Source organism: Aotus nancymaae, unplaced genomic scaffold (assembly GCF_030222135.1).
Source record: "Aotus nancymaae isolate 86718 unplaced genomic scaffold, 86718_ANA_hifiasm-v0.15.2.pri h1tg000011l, whole genome shotgun sequence".
NCBI classification, from domain to species: Eukaryota; Metazoa; Chordata; class Mammalia; order Primates; family Aotidae; genus Aotus; species Aotus nancymaae.
In genome coordinates, this window is record NW_026988422.1 from 1,655,281 (window position 1) to 1,674,280 (window position 19,000).

At 39.5% G+C, this 19,000-nt stretch overlaps 2 protein-coding genes across 7 annotated transcripts in view; one reads left to right on the plus strand and one right to left on the minus strand.

Annotated features, from left to right (window-relative positions):
* The window catches only part of CMSS1 (cms1 ribosomal small subunit homolog), a 366,636-nt gene that overhangs the window by 112,700 nt on the left and 234,936 nt on the right, over window positions 1–19,000 (plus strand). The gene's annotated exons all lie outside the window — the stretch shown is intronic.
* FILIP1L (filamin A interacting protein 1 like) overlaps window positions 1–19,000 on the minus strand; it is a 285,964-nt gene that overhangs the window by 98,755 nt on the left and 168,209 nt on the right. For 3 of the 5 annotated variants that reach the window (XM_012476992.2, XM_021667020.2, XM_064374540.1), the window contains exons 2-4: window positions 6,799–7,060; window positions 5,887–6,060; window positions 542–720 (exon numbers count right to left, since the gene is read on the minus strand). In XM_012476992.2, coding sequence (XP_012332415.2) covers window positions 542–720; window positions 5,887–6,060; window positions 6,799–7,050 — 605 coding nt within the window. In that variant the 5' untranslated portion in view covers window positions 7,051–7,060. The remainder of the gene's footprint in view (window positions 1–541; window positions 721–5,886; window positions 6,061–6,798; window positions 7,061–19,000) is intronic. The other 2 variants (XM_064374538.1, XM_064374539.1) reach the window with 2 other exon arrangements.

Below are 19,000 nucleotides of genomic sequence, written 5' to 3' on the forward strand. Positions count from 1 at the left end.
GTTCCTCCACATTCCCTTAATCGTTTATTAGGAAAGCGTAACAGATCATCTCATTTTCCCTTTCACAATTTTCCGTTTGCTCCTTCAGGCTACTAATATAAAGTCCAGTTGCTCAAGGTGAGCCTTTCCTTTTCTCATCCTACAGCCATGGCCTGTGCTGTAGCCATGTGAAAAGCTTGAGTTCCCTCAGAATGCAGATTTTTTTCTCACTTCTGTAATAACATAGTTATTTCACCCCTTGTCATGAATATAGTTTGCATTCTTGTTTACCTAGGGACTAGACTCCTATTTGCCACTCTTCGCAGCCTTTACAGGGCACTCCCTTGAAGAGTTACGGGCCCAACCACAGGCCTTATCACATCTGGTTATCCACGCATTGGACTGATAGCGTCTTTAAACATATCCTTTTCCTCACCCTGGACTGTGAGATCTTTGAGAACAGAGACTGTGTCATATTTCATCTTTGTATCCCTGACACCTGGTCCAGTGACCAGCCCACAGGTTGCAGAATGGGACGTTGTTTTGTCCAAAGCAGCCTTACCTTTCACATTCCTGTTCTAGTAAGCATATGAATTCATCACTCTTCTCCATGTATTCATTATGTTTTCTCTTTTCTTCCTCCAACTCCAGTATGGTTTGCCGATGGGATTTTTCTACCATTAAAAGCTGTCCCAGGATTCGTCTGTGAGATTCTTTATGTTTTTCCACAACTTTGTCCAACTATGAAAGAAAACACATTTATAGCCTGTTAACAAATTGTTTATAATACTGCCATCTTTCACTCTTTTAGAAATGTTCCTGTTTTGATGAATTCAGGAATGGGTTTTTTTTAACCTCCTTGTTTAGTGTTTATTCTCTTGTTATTTGATACTTTTGGGTGCATTTCAACACAAATGTAGTCTTTTTATTGTCATCAAATTTTTCTAGAGAGAATAGTCTGTGCCCCTGTGGGTATCAACAGTTTCCACATAACCTCTTTCTGACACTCTTACGTCTCTCTCCTGAGAAGCTACCTTAAAGGAATGACGGGAAGTAAGAGGATCCTTGCACAGTGTTGGATTCGCATCTGCTCCAGATGATCTCTTCTGCCCCAGCCCACCCTATAATTCTCTCTACCAGTACATGCTCATGTTTTTCATGTTATTATACATCAAGCTACTTCCATTAAAATAGATATATGGATAGATAATCTATTATGTGTTGGTATGTAGTGTGAATGTGACCAAATGTAAGCACTAAGTCCTTTCTGATTTTTACAGCACGAGAATGATCAACCTGTACCTGATATATGTGTTTGTCTCTCCTGCTAGACTGTGAACTCACTGAAAGCAGGGCCTTTTTCCTTTTTTTATTTATTTTATTTTATTTTATTTTTTTTATTGCATTTTAGGTTTTGGGGTACATGTGAAAAACATGCAAGGTTGTTGCATAGGTGCATACGTGGCAGTGTATTTTTTTATTTTTAATTCTTGGCGTCTAACAGAGTACCTTGCTTATAATAGATGCCCAGTTTACAGATTGAAAATAAAACAAGCAAGCAAGGAGTCCAGAAATAAAGGAAGGAGTGGGAGAGACTGAGATCTTTTTTTTTTTTTCACACATCTGCCTTTATTGTGAGCAGCATGTGGGACACTTTCAGCAGTAGTTTAAAAATATTGATTAACAAAAGTAGTGATTCGGAGAAGCTGCCCAGTTGGTACCCTTGGGAGCTTATACATGGATGCTAAGCCACAGCAGCAGGACAGGCCTCCATAGCCGAGGAAGAGTGAGACCACCAAAGACATGGGGAGCTCTTGGCAGATATCCCATGTGCACTTGGTGAAGGTGGAGGTGACCTCATAAACGAAGAACCAGGCAGTAAAGAACATGCCAGTGGCTGAAAGCATCACGGTCAGATGGAATTAGACAGCCAGGCTTATTGGGCTGGTTTATCACCTCCTGGCTTGAGCTCCATTTTGCCTAGCACGGGGTAAGCTGCCACCAGAAAAACATGTTGGAAAGAGCTAACTCAGGATCTTTTGCTAGTGATGAATTAAGAGCTACTAAGAGCTTGATTTTGAAAATACCTGACTTTCTAGATTAAATACAGACGCAGTAACTGATAATATTGATTGGTTTTTACAGTTTGCCTTTGTCATAAAAGATTTAAAATTTGTGACTCCCTGTGAATTTAAAGCCAATTTAAGTTGTGTATCCTAAAAAGCAACTACTTGACTGTAAACCTGAGGCACAAAATGACCAAGTCATTTCATAAAAAGAGCACAATTGAGGTGTCCCAGCATACAGAAGCCAATAAATTCTCTCTGACTTCTAAATGCTTAAATTCACAAAATGCTTCATTATGCCATACAATTGTTATGATTTTTAATAAATGTAGCCAGTCCTTTTGTGCAGGCTGAAACTGCTACATTGTATTGCCTGCTGGCAGAGGCATCTTCTGAGAGGGAGGCCATAGTGTTGATTGTCATGGCAGTTTGTCTCAAACCACTGTAGCCCTCTGAAAATTTTATCTTCAGTTGCCCAAACATTACAGTTTATTGTAAGGAAAGTTCAAATCAACTGCTTTTGGAATTTGAGAGTGAAATAGTGATAGGATCAGCTTTAATTTAGGTAGTTATTAGTTGACTTAGAAAATACATTCAATTTAATTTGTTAAAAGATTGACATTAGAATCAGTACATGAATAATTATAGTAGGTTTTCAGTAAAGCATAAATGAATTACTAAAAGACGCTTTTCTAAATGCAAAAAAAAAAAAAAGTATTTCCCTGGCGAACTTGTAATTGTCAAGATAGGCATATTAAACTTTATTCAACCCAAGGAAATAGAAGCTTTATTTAATCCACCCTTTTTTTAAAAAAAACCACCATTGTGGTTTTTTCCCCTTATATGTTGGTGGTTGTTTGTTTGTGGGGAATGGGTAGGAAGGCTAGACGGAATCAGTGCCCTTCATTTATTCCATGACCTCTTAAAGTGGTCTCCCTTCCTCCAGCCTCACCTCCTTGCAGTGTGTCCTCACCACTGACAGCATGACTTTTCACCAGTGGGATTACTCCACTCTCAAAAGGCCCTTCACCGTCTGAACCTCCCACCACCTTAGGCCCATCTTCACTCCGTGTCTTCCCACCGATCCTACCCAACTTTCAGCCACACCAGACTTCAGGCAGCTCTTAGACCTCACCTTAGTGCTCCAAGACTGCTTTTTTCAGTGCCAAGACTTGGAAACAGTTTTTTCCTTTTTCACCAAAACTTTTCCTATACATTAGCTCTTCAAAACATATTATCTAACTAAATGAATAAAATGAAATTTAAAAGCTTAACTGTACCATTGCTTAAAGTATTTTAGGATTTGCCCTAGGTTATGCTAATCATACTGAGACATTTTTATTATAGTACCTTGATAAATCCAAAATGTTGTTATATTGTGTATAATATATATTTTGGAAGAACTAAGAATACCTTAGGCTTTTAACTTTTTTTTTTTTTGAGACGGCGTTTCGCTCTTGTTACCCAGGCTGGAGTGCAATGGCGCGATCTCGGCTCACCGCAACCTCCGCCTCCTGGGTTCAGGCAATTCTCCTGCCTCAGCCTCCTGAGTAGCTGGGATTACAGGCGCGCACCACCATACCCAGCTAATTTTTGTATTTTTAATAGAGACGGGGTTTCACCATGTTGACCAAGATGGTCTCGATCTCTTGACCTCGTGATCCACCCGCCTCGGCCTCCCAAAGTGCTGGGATTATAGGCATGAGCCACCGCGCTCGACCAACTTTTTTTTTTTTTTAAGGTAAGTTCTGTTATAGAACCACAGGATTGAAAGGAATATGAGGGCGAAACTGCTGTGGACTGAGTCCTTGCCTCTTCCCTCCCTCTTGACCACACCGCTGCTCCTGTCCCCAGACCCAGCCATGTTCCATCTCACAGGCTTCCACCAGTTTTTCATCTTAAGTCAGTGTTCCTGTCGTGACATGTAACTGAGAGCAGTTTGTTCTTCTAAGTTATTTTACCTTAAGAATTAAATAAATCACATCTAGTTTACCCTAGACATGACTGAGATTTTTTAGATTTTTCCAGAAGAACATTGTGAGGAAAATACAAGGAAGGAGGGGCTGTTAACACTTCGAGATGGGAGAATGCAAAAGAATAACTTTAGCATGCGAGATGCTTATTCTGACGTGATTAGGGTACAGTCACAGCTGGTCTCAGCGGGAGTGCTGCCCTCTCTCCCTTTATTTTCTTCAGCCCTGTCTAGAGAATCCTAGTCAGAATTCCCCTTCACTGTTTATTTTCTGGGCATTCCCCTCTTGCTATTACTTTCTAGACCGAGGAAAAGGATACCCAATTGGGTTGTGTACATAAAATTATTTTGGCTTCAAGGAACTGCATAAACTGAGCTGAGGAGAGAGAAATCTGTAAGGGGGAAGTAGAAGTAAGAGCAGAAAATTGACAAATTATGGAGGTGGGAATGTGAGAGGTGTGTGTGTAGAGGAATCTGTTGGAGGAGTGATCAAAGAAGGTTGTACGTGTAAACAAGGCCAGATTATGGGGAACTTCAGAGTTAGGATTGCAAGCATTTGCACAAAGGGGGTATTTCCAGTTTTGCATGTGCACAATAGAATTATTTTGTAATTAAAGTTTTCCCACTGATTTCAACTTAAGTTTGGAATCATTTCTGTTTCATTTCACACTGAAGTGTTGAGGGGTTATGCCATTTGTAGAGTTTTGTTAGGGATATGTTCAGTGATCATTAATTTGCATTTGAGCTCACAAGGGTTGGGGAATTTGCGCCTGACACCGTTTCACAGTTAATACGTTGGGAGCAAAGATACAGTTTTAACAGTATTGACTTGAATGCAGCTCTGGTTCCTTTTGTTTAAAATTTGGATTAAAGCACAAGTCAACAGACTTTGGGTGGTCTCATCTTCACCCCTTAGAGAAGCAGATCCTTATGACCAAACTCCCTCACTATTTGGCAAGACAGTAGTCTTCTCTCATGAGACACCAAAGACAAGAATAGCAAGGACATTAGAGGTCAGTCCTGAGGTAGCTTGCCAGAGTTTATGTGAAGGAAATTTGTCTGAAACTTGCTTTCACTCTCCATCCTCAACTCATGTTCCTAGCCATTTCTTTTCTATAAAAATGAAAAATTATGAAATTTTCCATGAAGGCCTCAGAGGAAAATAGAAGAATAAAATAAGAATGCCAAAGGGTTTCAGAATGTCAGCAAGTAAGAGAGCAAGCAGTATGCCTTTTCCGAGGTGGCGGCCCTGTTGGGACTGCCCACCTTTGCCTTTGTAATTGCTAGGCACACTTCATGGGGAAAAGGTCTTTGCTGTTACTAAACTTTTGAAGGAAAAAGAGGGTATGCACTCATCTAAAATATATGTTTTTAAAACCTCTATTTCTTGGACAGTTCTTCAGATTATTTCCATTCATGCTCAAAATTTCTATGACATAATACCTCAACTTTTTCAAAGAAATTAACCTCTATGGTTGAACTTTATCTGTTTTTAGTACAGCCTGGGTACCCTGCAAGTCCCCAGAGTGTGTGTGTGTGTGTGTGTCTGTGTGTAGGTGCATGTGTGTGTGTGTACGTGTGTGTGTGTGTGTGTGTGTGTGTGTGCCTGCACATGCATGTGAAAGGGAGGGAGCATTCTCTGGCATTTGGTAGATTCTAGCTGATGTCAAGAAACACACCTCATGGACACATCCTGTCTATGGTTCATTCTTTTTAACTTTCCTGTAGAACCTGTATTTATTTTATGTGGACTTTAAGTGCATTAGAAAGTAAAACTGTAAGGAATCAAAGAGGAGTTACAGATCATGCTCATCTGCAGGGCTTGTGCTTGGCTGCCTTGCAGGTACACACCCCTGATGTGGTACCTACCTCATTCATTGGTTTCTCATAGATGTCCTCCTGCCAAGGGGCAGACTTCGCTTGAAAAGCATCTCTCTGGAGAGCCTCTAACACCTTTTTTGGAGTGACAAACCCATACTGAGCTTCCAGCAAAGCCAGGTCCATTTTTTCAGCCTTTAAAATGCCTATGACCTCATCTCGAGCCTGTAGGAACAAAAAGTATTTCAGAAAGCCTGCTGTCTTTACCAGCAGCCTCAGCAAGTGATTTTCATGATAGCTGGCAGTGCTTTTTCTTCTCTTTGAAATATAAATGAATCATGTTTCATTTTCACACTTTTGTAAAAGGTATCAAAACTATATCTCTTCATCCTTCTTATAGTCTAATTACACAATTAATGTTTTAAAAAGTGATTACTACACAATGTTGGAGGACCACCTTTTTTTATTGTGTTTGAGAAGCAGATAACATGATACCTATCAATGGACTAGCAGTTGGATTTTCAGAGGGTAGGAAATAAAATTCTCCCATAGGTGTATCCACTGTTTTTAGATTTTCATGTAGGTTAATAATGCGAGGACAAGTCTAGGACCCAGTTCACACGGGGTACAAAAGCATCTGTTGTTGTTTAAACCAATCCTGAAGTCATCTGGTGTTATTGCTACTGATGCATGTATGTGCACTGAAGCTCCTAAGCAGCCTCAGCAGAGGATGTGACCTTTCCCAACCTGTATGCCAATCACATGTCGTCATGACAGCCCCTCTAGATGGGATTATTTGCACTTTGAGTTGGCAGAGGAGAATTCTGTGTATATATACTGATGCTTTGCTTTTATGTACACACATGTATGAACCACAGATATCTATTTCTGTGGCAGCAGGAACACCGAATTCACAAGCAGCCTTATTTGAAGCGTGATAGGGATAACTCCAACCCAGCTGACCTGCAGTTCTCCCTCCAGAATGCTGAGGAGAAATAACAGGTCATCTCTTGAGAGGTCTTCTGCATGGTGGCCATTACCACTGTGTGGCTTCTCTGCCTTGGGACAGGGAAGTATTACATCCGACTCACTGGGGGGGTCTTTGTCTTGCTGTCTGTGCTTCATGTTTTTAGGCCCTTGGAAACTGTGGCCTTTAGTGTGTCTTGGAAGTTTCTTTGGGGCTGAGCTCTCGGTGTCACTGCCTCTGGAACGCATTCCTTAAAGCCTGGAAGGAGGGAAGACAATTTGTAACACTTAATGGAAATGGAGTTGCCTATTGCTGCTTTAACAAGTCTGCATTCTTGTTATATTTACCACAGCCCAAACTCAGTCTTTTTGATGTCTACCGCAGGGAAGGGTGTTAGCACATTCATAAATCACAGTCTTATTTACACTTCTGCTTTTAAAGTAAATGTTTTAAAAAATGTGTTCTGCTTTGATTAAAGCCACTTATGTCCATGGGTAAACAGGCTGTGTTTGAACTTCATCCGCCAAGCATTCCACCTTAGGAACCCAGGTCAGACCTCCAACCATGGCCTAAGTGCTTACTTAAGTTAAGACGTACTTAACATAATTATAGTATTGTAAAATGGTGACTCTGCTATTTCTTCTCTTTCTTCAGATTCACTCTATAGTATTTCCTTTAAAAATATTGGGGGTTTTTGTGGGGTTTTTTGTTTTGTTTTTAAAACTTGTTAGCCTTTAAAAGTGCATTAAGACAGAAATGGCAGAATTACTACTACAGAATTACTGGGATAGTTTGTTTTGAAGGCCAAGTCTAGCATTCAAGGAATGAAGGCTTGGTCCCTGGCTATATTCCTGTATTCCTGACATTCTTCTAAAATTCTAGATCTTTCCTCGGATAAGTCAAGGGCTTATATTTAGGACCCTCATCTTCAAAGCAGGGATACTGCTGCCTAATGTAGTTGGCCAATATGGAAACAATATAAAATAAATTAATATTTAAAGGACGCATAAGCTCCACATCTGATTATGTAATCATCCAAATGAATTTATAATAGGAAGAAAAATTCTTCCACTGTTGAGGTTTCTAACTAGAAGAGAAAATATCAGTTGAACTTATAATTGACTCCAGTGGCATATAAGCAGATTATTAATTTTACTCTGTCTCTACAAATCATGAAACTTTCATCATCACCAGTACCTTACTTTTAGTTTGTAATATTTCTTTAAAAATGTGAAAAACTCAAGTGTCCAGAAAAGTATAGAAAATGTAACAAATGGCTACATGCTACCACACAAATTTATAAAATTTTTAAAATGTACTATATATTAGAAGACAACTTTTAAGTACTGTATTATAGATGTATTATAATGTATCTATCTCTGCTGAAACCAATTCTCTTCCCTTCCTACTCCAGATCCAAGTAATCTTGAATTTGGTATTTCTCATCCCCATGCGTGTTTTATATGTTTTAAAAACATGTGTATATATATTGCTGAACAGTGTATAGTATTGCATGTTTTCAAACCTTATGTAAATAGCATATTGAATGTATCTTTCTAAAACTTGCTTTTTCATCCTAGATTTTTGAGATTCATTTTACTATTTTTATTTATTTTTTTTGGTGCCAAAACCCACAAACAGAATTTTACTGTTTTTAAATACTTACTTTTTTCAGTATTTGAAAAAATGCTACTTCAAACATTCTTGCACATGTTTTTCCCTTGTGTTAGGTGATAAGAATTCTGTCAGAAATTATCTGTAGAACTTAATTAAGACATTGACCCACTGCTGGATGCAGTAGCTCACGCCTGTAATCCCAGCACTTTGGGAGGCCAAGGGCGGGTGTATAACCTGAGGTCAGGAGTTCAAGACTATCCTGGCCAACATGGCGAAACCCTGTCTCTACTGAAAATACAAAAAAGTAGCCACATGTGATGGCACCTGCCTGTAATCCTCGCTACTTGGGAGGCTGAGGCCCGGGAATCGCATGAACGCAGGAGGTGGAGGTTGCAGTGAGCCAACATGGCACCCTGAACTCCGGCCTGGGTGACAAAGTGAGACTCTGTCTCAAAAAAAAAAAAAAAGACATTGACCCTCTTTAGACCCAGTGACCTGATCTGTGAAGTGAGGGAGCACTTACTATGTGTGCTAAGCATTCTTCTCAGACACTTTCCCTGTGTGAGCTCCTTCAAGTCTCATAACAACACTGTGAGATAGGGAATATTATTATCTCCATTTTATAGTGAACAAATGGAGTCACGCGAAACTTATTGAAGGTTGCGCAGCTCATAAGTGGCAAAACTGGGATCTGAGTTTAGGAGACCTAGCCCAGGGACCCACACTCTTAAAAATCATGACATAATGCCATTATGCTATATTGCCTGAGACAAATGCATATAAATTCTGGTGCAAACACCTTGTCTGAAAAATGCCTATAGCCTTACTGAAGGGACTATTTACAAATACAGTACAGATGAACAGTGATGTGTGGTAGGAGTTGTCACTGGCTCTTCCCTAGGTAGCCAGGGAAGGGTTCATTTATCTGACAAAAGCAAAGGCATAGAAGAAGGTATATTTTTGTGTAGGAATAGGAGGTTGGGATGTGTAAGAGATAAGTTTGGGGAAAACCTCATTGTGTGTATATTTATTTATTTATAAAAATATTCATAGGAGCCTGAGGCAGGAGAATTGCCTGAACCCAGGAGGCGGAGGTTGTGGTGAGCCAAGATCGCGCCATTGCACTCCAGCCTGGGTAACAAGAGTGAAACTCCGTCTCAAAAAAAAAAAAAAAAATTCATGTACTACCACAATATATTATGTGCCTTATAAAAACATACTCTAAAAAGAAAAAATTGAAAAACTATACATAAATACCATTTCTAATTATATTTCCCCACCCCCATTGCATTTTCTTGAACCCCTAGGAATATCCTTACTCTGGGCTATAGAAATAATGGAAGGTTGGTACATAAATATGTTCAATATAGGTAAATATTACATTCTGCTTTACTTATAGATATGTTCACATATGAATGACAGAGCCGTTATGTCTTTTGTCTTATATTTTTAAGACAAATTTCTTCTTCATTCGTGTCTCCCATGGTGTATCTGACCTGGTCCTCCCTACATAATGGCCATGGCAGAGGCTGATTGTTCATTCGTGTCTCCCATGGTGTATCTGACCTGGTCCTCCCTACCTAGTGGCCATGGCAGAGGCTGAGGGTGTGCCCCTTTTGTTTTGTGCCCAGCTGTCTCAGGTATATGTTAGTGTTTATATACCATCCACCCCAAAACTTGGATGGAGGTTAAACAGCAATGACTCAGAATTCTATAGGTTACTCCACAGCTTCAGCTTCTTACAGCTATTCTGGGCCAGAATGGTCTAAGATGGGCTCTCATGTGTCTGGCTGTGGTTCGTTGGGCTAGGAGAGCCTCCGCTGGGTCATCTAATCTCTGCTGTATGTGGATTCTCATCTTTCAAGAAGCTAGACCAGGCTTCCCCACATGGTGGTCTCAGGACAACATTCCAAGAACTTGAGAGTTGAAACCCCCAAATCTTATTTGTGAAAGAATGTCACAATGTTGGCCCAGATTCAAGATTGAGGAAATAGATTCCACCTCTACATGGAAGAAGATACAAGACCACATTGCAAAGGAATGGAAGGGGTTAACTGCCACCATCTTTCAAAAAGTTCACCACACCCACAGATTCAGATTTCTGTGAAAATCTAATCAAAGTCAAGTTTAAAAGAGGTGTGAAATATATTTGGTTCTTTACTTCTTTTCATTTCCTGGAAGTACATAGGGTTTGGTTTTTATTTCTTCATTTTACATGAAGAATTCCTGTGCTTTCCTCTTGCCCACATAGTCCTGTGTGGAACAATAGCCTACTGGTAAGAATGAACTTGTATCCTGCTGGTAATCAATGAGAACTTCTCTGCCCTCATCAACTTAATCCAGGATATGCCCTTCAGAATACTAAGATAATGTAAGCTTTGATTTAGCGGGTAATTTGTTAAACATTGCTCTTAAGTAGTGCCCTTTTAGCTTAAGGCGGCCCTGAGCTGCAGCAGAAGACCGAATGGAGCTCTGTATACATTCTACCTTCCTCACCTCACTCTCAAAGTGGGTTAGATGAAATGTGACAGGAGAGCATAGGTCCTTTGCTAGTGATGATATTCATAAGTAGTAAAAAAAGAAATGACCTGAAACATTTTTATACTGTGTTTGTTATTCTTTTAAAGAAATTAGAGTTTTACTGAGACCACCAATTCTCTTTGGAGGCTGGGGGTAGTAGCATCAACATTCTCACTGATTAGTGAAGTGGTGCTCACACTGGATTTGTGAACAGACCCGTCGTGTGCAGACTTCTGGCCTACTGCGGAGCATGTGTCTCTACATGTTTACAGTGGTGGAGTTTCCTTGCCCCTCTGCCAACAACCACAAAATGATCAGTAATGAGAAGTAATTAAGTATCTAGAGGAAGAAAACAAAGACATGAATTTCATGATACTCTCATGCTTTGTATTATCAGTGACTTCATTGTTTCTCTTGGCAAATTTTTAGTGCATCTGTGCTTGGCCCAGGGGTGCATACTAGGGTAAAGAAAAATTTTGTAATCGCAACAGTGGTTTGGGATTTTCAGGTTACAAAAAAAAAAAACCAGGAAAGTTGCTTTTGTGTACACCAAATAATGATGCTTTACTCTTCATAAAGTGCTGACATAGTACGTGGTGAGTTTGCAAGGAAAATAACCTGCTTAGTTGTCAGTTTAACACAGCCTAATGTGTTGTTATCTGTGACCGCCATAACCATAGAATGATGACCTTCAGGAGTGTAGGCTGGGAATCAGGAAACCTGGCCTCTGATCCCAGCTCTGCCTTTAATTGGCCTGGGTCTGTGTTGTTGCTTATAAAATGAGAATATTGGGTAGGTTGGCCCCATGAGGTCATTCAGAATGGAACAAGGACCAGGGACTCTTTCCCTTGACCTCTACCCTGTTCCTCATCCCCTAATGGATTCCCCTGACCTGAGACTAGATGATCCCTGAAGTTCCAGGATTTCCCACTGTAGAATTCCGGGATTCTCTGTTGTCTTGTATCTATGGATACAAATACATTGCAGTTGGCAGTGAGAAGTAGATTTTGCTTTGTTTTCCTCTGTAGTTCCTTTAGTCAGTATTTCTTGGGTTTAAGTTAGTGGAAATCATGGTGGATCTTCGTAAGGATGTGTCCATGCAAGAGGACTATAAGAGAGTTTGTAATTATTTACTTAATTTATTTACAGGAAATGACCAAAGGTAAATAGTGGTCTATTCTACTCATTGCCTTCCTCCAGCAGCCACCCCCCAGCCAATTCCTTATTATAAAAGTTAAATTTTAAAAATTGTTATTTATTAATGTTGTATATTAAAAATTACTCTACATAATTAGGTGCTATTTAGACATACTTTTTAGTCCTCATTTGCCTACTCGTTTTTGTTTTAGAATTGTGGATGTGACTAGAGGATATTTTTGCTTGTATCAAATAAGTGAAAAGCCTCAATAAAATAAATCATTTTGGGTCTTGGTCATTTAATATCATATTAAGGTAGCCAAGCAAAACTACTCCAATTTAGAGAAAGAAAATAATAGTGATAATGATAGCTAGCATGTATTCGTTACTTACCATATACAAGCCCATTCTAAATGCTTTCCTTTGATTAACTCTTTTAATCCTCTCAAAAAACACTTCTTATTACCCCAGTTTGCAGAGGAAGTAGCTGAAGCTTGAAGACTTTTTAAATAACTTGCCAAAGGTCATACTGCTAAAAAGTGGCAGGCCCAAATTTAGGTGGTCTGGGTCCAGAGCCTACTAAATCACTATGCTGTATCTACTTAGCTCTTATAAGAAGATAAACACAGTAAAGGAAAAATCCTGGTTTAACATTAATTTATTCAACAAACATTTATGAAATGAAGCCCCTCCTATGTCAGGTGTTGTGCTAGGCAATTTTGTTCTAGCTACCTTATTTTCTTTCTTTTTTTCTTTCTTTTCTTTTTCTTTTTTTTTTTTTTTTTTTTTTTGAGATGGAGTTTTGCTCTCGTTGCCCAGTTTTGCTCTTGGAGTGCAGTGGCACGATACCAGCTCACTGCGACCTCCACCTCCAGGGTTCTAGCAATTTTCCTGCCTCAGCCTCCCAAGTAGCTGGGATTACAGGCACCTGCCACCCATGCGGCTAATTAATTTGTATTTTTAGTAGAGATGGGGTTTCACCATTATGGCCAGGCTGATCTCGAACTCCTGACCACAGGTGATCCACCCACCTCAGCCTTCCAGAATTATACAAAAATGTGAGCAACATAAATTCACAAACCCCTAGCCTTTTAGTCTATTCAATAAAGATGTTTTGTTTTCATATATTGTTTATGTGCACAAACTATATCTTTGAATTCATAGTTATTTTTAAATTTTTATGTGCTCTCTCAACCACTGCTGTCATCTTGAAGTGGCAGGAGACATGTCTTAATAGAAAGAGTATGAGATTGTGGAATCAAATAGAACTGGTCTTAAATCACAGCTCCAATACGTTAGCTCTGTGGCCTTGGGCATCTGTGAGCCTTTAAATGCAAAATGGAGATAATAGTACTTGCTAATGGGTTTATTATTCATACTCGGTAAGCACAGGGCCTCTGTTGTTCCTGTCTGTATCCCCATGTCCTACAGAGTTGGACCTCAGCAAGGATTTATTGAGTGATTGAATAATGCAGTTCTCAGCAGAGCTGGTTGGCTCTGGGCAGGAGCTGCCTCATGGTAAAGATGATTCATTTGTGAACCACTGGCTAGAAATTCAGAGAAAGGGTGCTGAGAATCTACTGAAGTAGCTGTGTATAGACCTCTTACCACATGCCAGACACTGTTTTAAGTGCTTCAGTTCATTTATCTTATTTATCTTAAATGAAAAAGAAAAAGAACTGTACAAGGGGATGGGTAAAGGTGAATTAAAGGTGGAAACTCTCATAAGAGATAGCGAAGGCAAATAATATCAATTTCTGGGCAGTACTGGGGCCTACAAAAAGTTCAGGAGGTGTATATGTGAGTGTGTGTGTGTGTGTGTGTGTGTGTGCGCGCGCACGCGCGCACATATACTCATATGTGCTGGGTGGGGAAGAGATGTTAGAGCCACGTGACTTGCTGGAAATCTCCATTTAATTTAACTGAATTTTGTAGATTTTTAATCATATGTACTCTGATCTGCTATCCCTAACCGCCAGCCCTCTCACATACACCCTCACAGGCATAAAATGGACTGAGTATGCCCTACACTATTTTTTTAAATTTGACAGCACCATCAACCATCATTAGTTCTGTTCTTAAGCATATAACATTTTATTAAGGCAGTGTCATTTACACTTGGTGTAGTGGGAAATTTTAGACATAAATTGTTTGTTTTGATGACAAGAAGACTGCATAACGTAGAGTGAGTCTGTGCTAACCGTAGGACACTCATGGCCAAGGATCAAAGCTGGGAGGGATCCAAGGCTTCAAGTCTGAATGTATTTAACACCCCATACTTTGCTGAGTTTAGAGGGCAGACTGTTTGCTGTCTTTCCGTTTGCACTTGCATTTCCCCCTATCTTTACACAGAACATATAAGCTAAGATTTCACTCCCTGAAAGGAAATGGAAAGAGATGTATTAAGATTGTGGGGTTCACAGCAGAGCTGGTTGGCACCTTTAATATTAACTGACTTATGGTAAATGTGATTCATCTATGAAAATACTGACTATAAATAGATGTTAATAGTGTTCAGTTGCAGAACAGCCAGGTTGTGCTCACACGGCCAGATTAGGGGAAAAAATCCTGTTGGGTATTTTATGTGGTCTTTAAAAAAAAGTTTCCTTTTATTGCCCTGGTCACCCACATTTGAAGACACTAAACTCGGCCAGCTGCAGTAAAGCTATCGGATAGCTAAAAAAAGACAAACTGAAAACAAGATAACCTAATTTAGCAATTGGCCTCCTTTATCTTTTTTCTCCCATTTTCAGTAGAAATCATTGAAACATTTTCTTGGTGATATTTTTCCTTGTAGGGCATAGACTAGTATTCAGACAAGGGATTGGAAAGCAGGGATGTATGATTCAGGTTCATATTCCCAAGTATTGTGAGTCCTAAGAGAAAGTCAAAGCCACAGAAAAAAAATCAAGTAAGAGCTTCAGAGGGTGGGGCACAAGTTACCTCCTCCATCGCCCATAGTCCAGGCACTCAGTATTTTCCATCAGCACCTGCTCACTTGTTATATAGCTGTGAGTGTCCAAAAGTGCTTCCTTCTTTTGAGCTGAAATCCAGCTCCCAGGAACTTCAGTTCACATATCCTGGTTCTGCCTCCAGAGTTGAACCAAGCAAAGCTGCTCCTCTTGCCACAGTGTCGTCCTTTAACTGAAAAGACTCTATTCTTCTTTATTCCAAATGAAACACTCAGTTTCTTCATCCATTTCTTATACCACCTGGTTTCAGTCTTCTCCACCCACAACTCACAAACACATTTCAATTGTGCCCCTTCAGCCCAGGGTGTTTTTTAAAGATATGCATGGAATTGGCTATAATTTCCCGCTATTAAATACAACTAAAGCAGTGAATTGGTGAAAGCATATACTCAGGAAAGATCTTAGCAGTTCTTCTGATATTGGATCCAGTTGGAATTTTAAGTATGGATCCAGAAATTTGATAGTAGGTATTTAACGAAGACTTCTTCCAGTTTAACTTGTCAGGTGAATGCTTGTAATGATACCTTTCACATGCATGTTTCTTGATACATCAGAAAACAGGGTATTATTTCCTCAGTTTGCAAGATTCAGGATTCTTCAATAACTTTAGCTATAAACAGTGGACTAGAGATGAAAAGCTAGGTATTCTGACTCTTTTTTCTCTATGCTCATGCTAGATTGACATTTACACTCTTTTTAGTTTGGAAGTGTTCTTTGGTTTCTTGTTTTCCAAGTGCTGCAGTCAGAGAAGCTGCTAGGCTATAGATACAGAATAAACAGCCGCTGATGAGGTCTAATAGAGCACACTTACATCATGGCTTTTCTTAGCTGAGTGTTGTGAAGAAAGGACAAAAAGAAATACAAAAATCTTTAGTATAAATAGGTGATTTACCCAAGTTTTCCATTACAAATCAGTGACTCTTTAAAGATTCCTTTCTCATTTAAGGTTGAAACAGGGCTGAGAATGTTTTCCAGATCTTTGTGGAATACAGCAGAAAAAGGAAATTATTTTTATGGAGTCCAAGTTGGGTTTAAATGCATTTTTAAATGCCACACTTCCAAACCTAGATCAGAGCTCTCGAAAATCATGTGATTCTTTTAACAGTTTTCAAACCACATCACTTTCCGTATTTCTTCCAACTTCGTGCTCTGGTTTTTCTTAGAAGTACAGTGATATTGAGCCAGTCACTTAACCTTTCTGTTCTCTTTGAATTTTTGTCCATTTGGACCTTGGAGCCAGTTTTGTCCAATCCCATTATACTGTAACCAAATCCCAGCAAGGTTAACTGATGCACATGCCCTGAGCCAGCACCAGAAGGCAGGTCTCTTGTCTACATCTCTGTTGCTGTTTCCATTGCATCACTTCTTGTTCACAGGCCAACCCCTGTTTCTTCCAGCTCTAGAAAGATGTGAATCCTAAAAGATAACAATGCACCTTTCAGAGCACCCAAAGTTTCCTACAAATTTTTATTTTTCTGAACCATCTTCCTCACCTTTTAGGTAACGATAGGTCACCCTGAGTGCCTTTAGGCCCCCTCTTGCCTAGGCCAACCCAGCATAAGAAGGAGCTTGAGGTAAACAGGTGATGCAGAGGAGCTCAAGAGTTTCCATCTTTACATTCCAACATGAGGTCTTCCCTTTCTTTCATCTAAGGAACTGTGACTCGAATAGAGATAGGTTGTTGTAGAGAAGATGTTGAAACCCTTAAAGCCCATTGAGCAACCCTCAACCTCTAAGCCATTTGGCTCCCCGGTTCCAGCATCGTGGGTATCCTCCATTTATCTTCCTGTAACTGGGAGAAAGTTTAATAACTTCTTGCCTCTGAAGCATATAAGTTTAGTCTGAGACATTTACACTTTCTCTTTTTAGCAGAAGAGAGAGACACTAACTTTTGTAAAGCTTCTGTTTTGTGCCAAATAATATGATTAATGCTTCCTATTCGTTACATCTTTTTTTTTTTAGACACAAGGAGTTGATATTATTCTCTTCATTCTACCAATGAAAAAACTGAAGTGTTGCAAAACTCACAGCTTAGTATATTAATAGTAGAAATACAGGTTCACAAATAAATACAAAATACTAGGAAATACTGTAAATAATGTTCAATGCACAAAGCGCTTTGGGAGCATTTGAGAAAGAATGACTAATTCTGCCAAAGGGCCTTAGCGAAGCCATCCCAGAGATAAGCTTTTTCTTGGAGGATGAAAAAGGGTGCCCAAGCCATATGTATAGACCGAAGGTAGACGAAAAAAACAATATGTGGGGAATATCAAATTGTCCCTATGCTGAAGCACAGGAGGCGTTCAGTGGTGAAAGGTCAACTATGGGTGTGCATCACAGGGCTGTAGTAAGACAGATGAAACAACCATATATCTAACAAATAATAGGGAATCATTCAATGGATCATAGAATATCTGTGCCCATATTCTGTGGCCAATGAAACAGCCAGTAAAAGTCAAGTTTTCAGTGACTATTTAATAATACAGGAAAATATTTGTAATTTGTAATAAGTTTAAAAATGTGGAAAATATATATTCATTTATCTATTACATTGTTTTCACATTTGTGAGGTACTTTTCAGAAGAGAAAAGGGGATGAATGAGATAAAACCTTGAAATTTATCAACAATGCAATGGCATATTGCCTTGATAGCAGCTCGTTTGATTATCTATGCGGTGAGAAAAGGAGAGTAAGGAAGTTTGAATGTGGACTCTAAATCCGATGATATTAAGAAGTTATTGTCAATCTTATTAGATGTGTTAATGGCATTGTGTGTGAAGAATGTGCTTTTTATTTTTCCAGATGTATAGTGAAGTATTTACATGTAAAATGACACGTTCTCCTTGGATTTACTTTTAAATACTCCAGAAGAAAATAATGGCAGGGAATAGAGGTGAAATAAGAATGGCACCTTTTTGTCTATTTGGAAAAGTTCATAATAAAAGATTTAAAAGAAAGCACCAGGCACATAGTATTGGATACATAAACATTTTAAGAAGTGGTTTTCTTAAAAGAAAAAAAAGAGAGTGCCATGGAGAAAAGGAGAGGCACCAGTGCGTGGGTATCAGGCATGAGACAGAGAAGCAGGAGAGCAAACTCTGTCCCAGGAGCCAAGAGAGAAAGATTTCCAGGAGCAAAGAGCTGCCGTGACCTCATTTGAATGACATTACCACTGCTGAGAACGACTCCACTTTTGGAGTTGTCTGCTTTGAAACATCCCTCAGCTGTGGCAAAACCTGCTTCTTTAAAGGCGAACTTAATTTCTGACAACAGGAAAAGGGTCCTTGGAACCAAATCTAGTGAATCTAGCGGTCAGCTCATGCCTATTTTGGTCAAAAGAACCAATTGTGACCTTAAAATAATGGGACTAGCTTTTGTGTGTGGCCTGAAAAGGAAGTTTGAAGACATTTCCAAATGTGTCAGCCCTGACACTTTTTCAGAATAAGCTTTATAAGATAAAACCTTTGATAACATTATACATTAAGATTAATAAATTCAGGGACTTTTTTTTTTTTAATATTCCATCTAGTTTGGTTGAATGTTAAATCTTGCCAGGGCTGTGGCTCACACCTACAATCCCAGCACTTTGGGAGACCGAGGCAGGTGAATCACTTGAGGTCAGGAGTTCAAGTTCACCTGTCTCAGTCCCAGCTACTGGGAAAGCTGAGGCAGGGGAATCACTTGAACCTGGGAGGCGGAGGTTGCAGTGAGCCGAGATAGCACCACTGCACTCCTGCCTGCGTGACAGAGTGAGACTCTGTCTCAAAAAAAAAAACGTAAATCTTGGAGCTGCAGTCTATTTGCTAGAATCCAAATATAAGCAAAGCATTAAGAAACAGCATGGCAGACAGCAGGGGAAACAGCATGGTCTCTGGAGCCAGCCTGGCCAAGTTACAATCCTGCTTCCCTCATGACTTCTGTGGTCCAAATTGAGTCAAACCACTTCATGTCT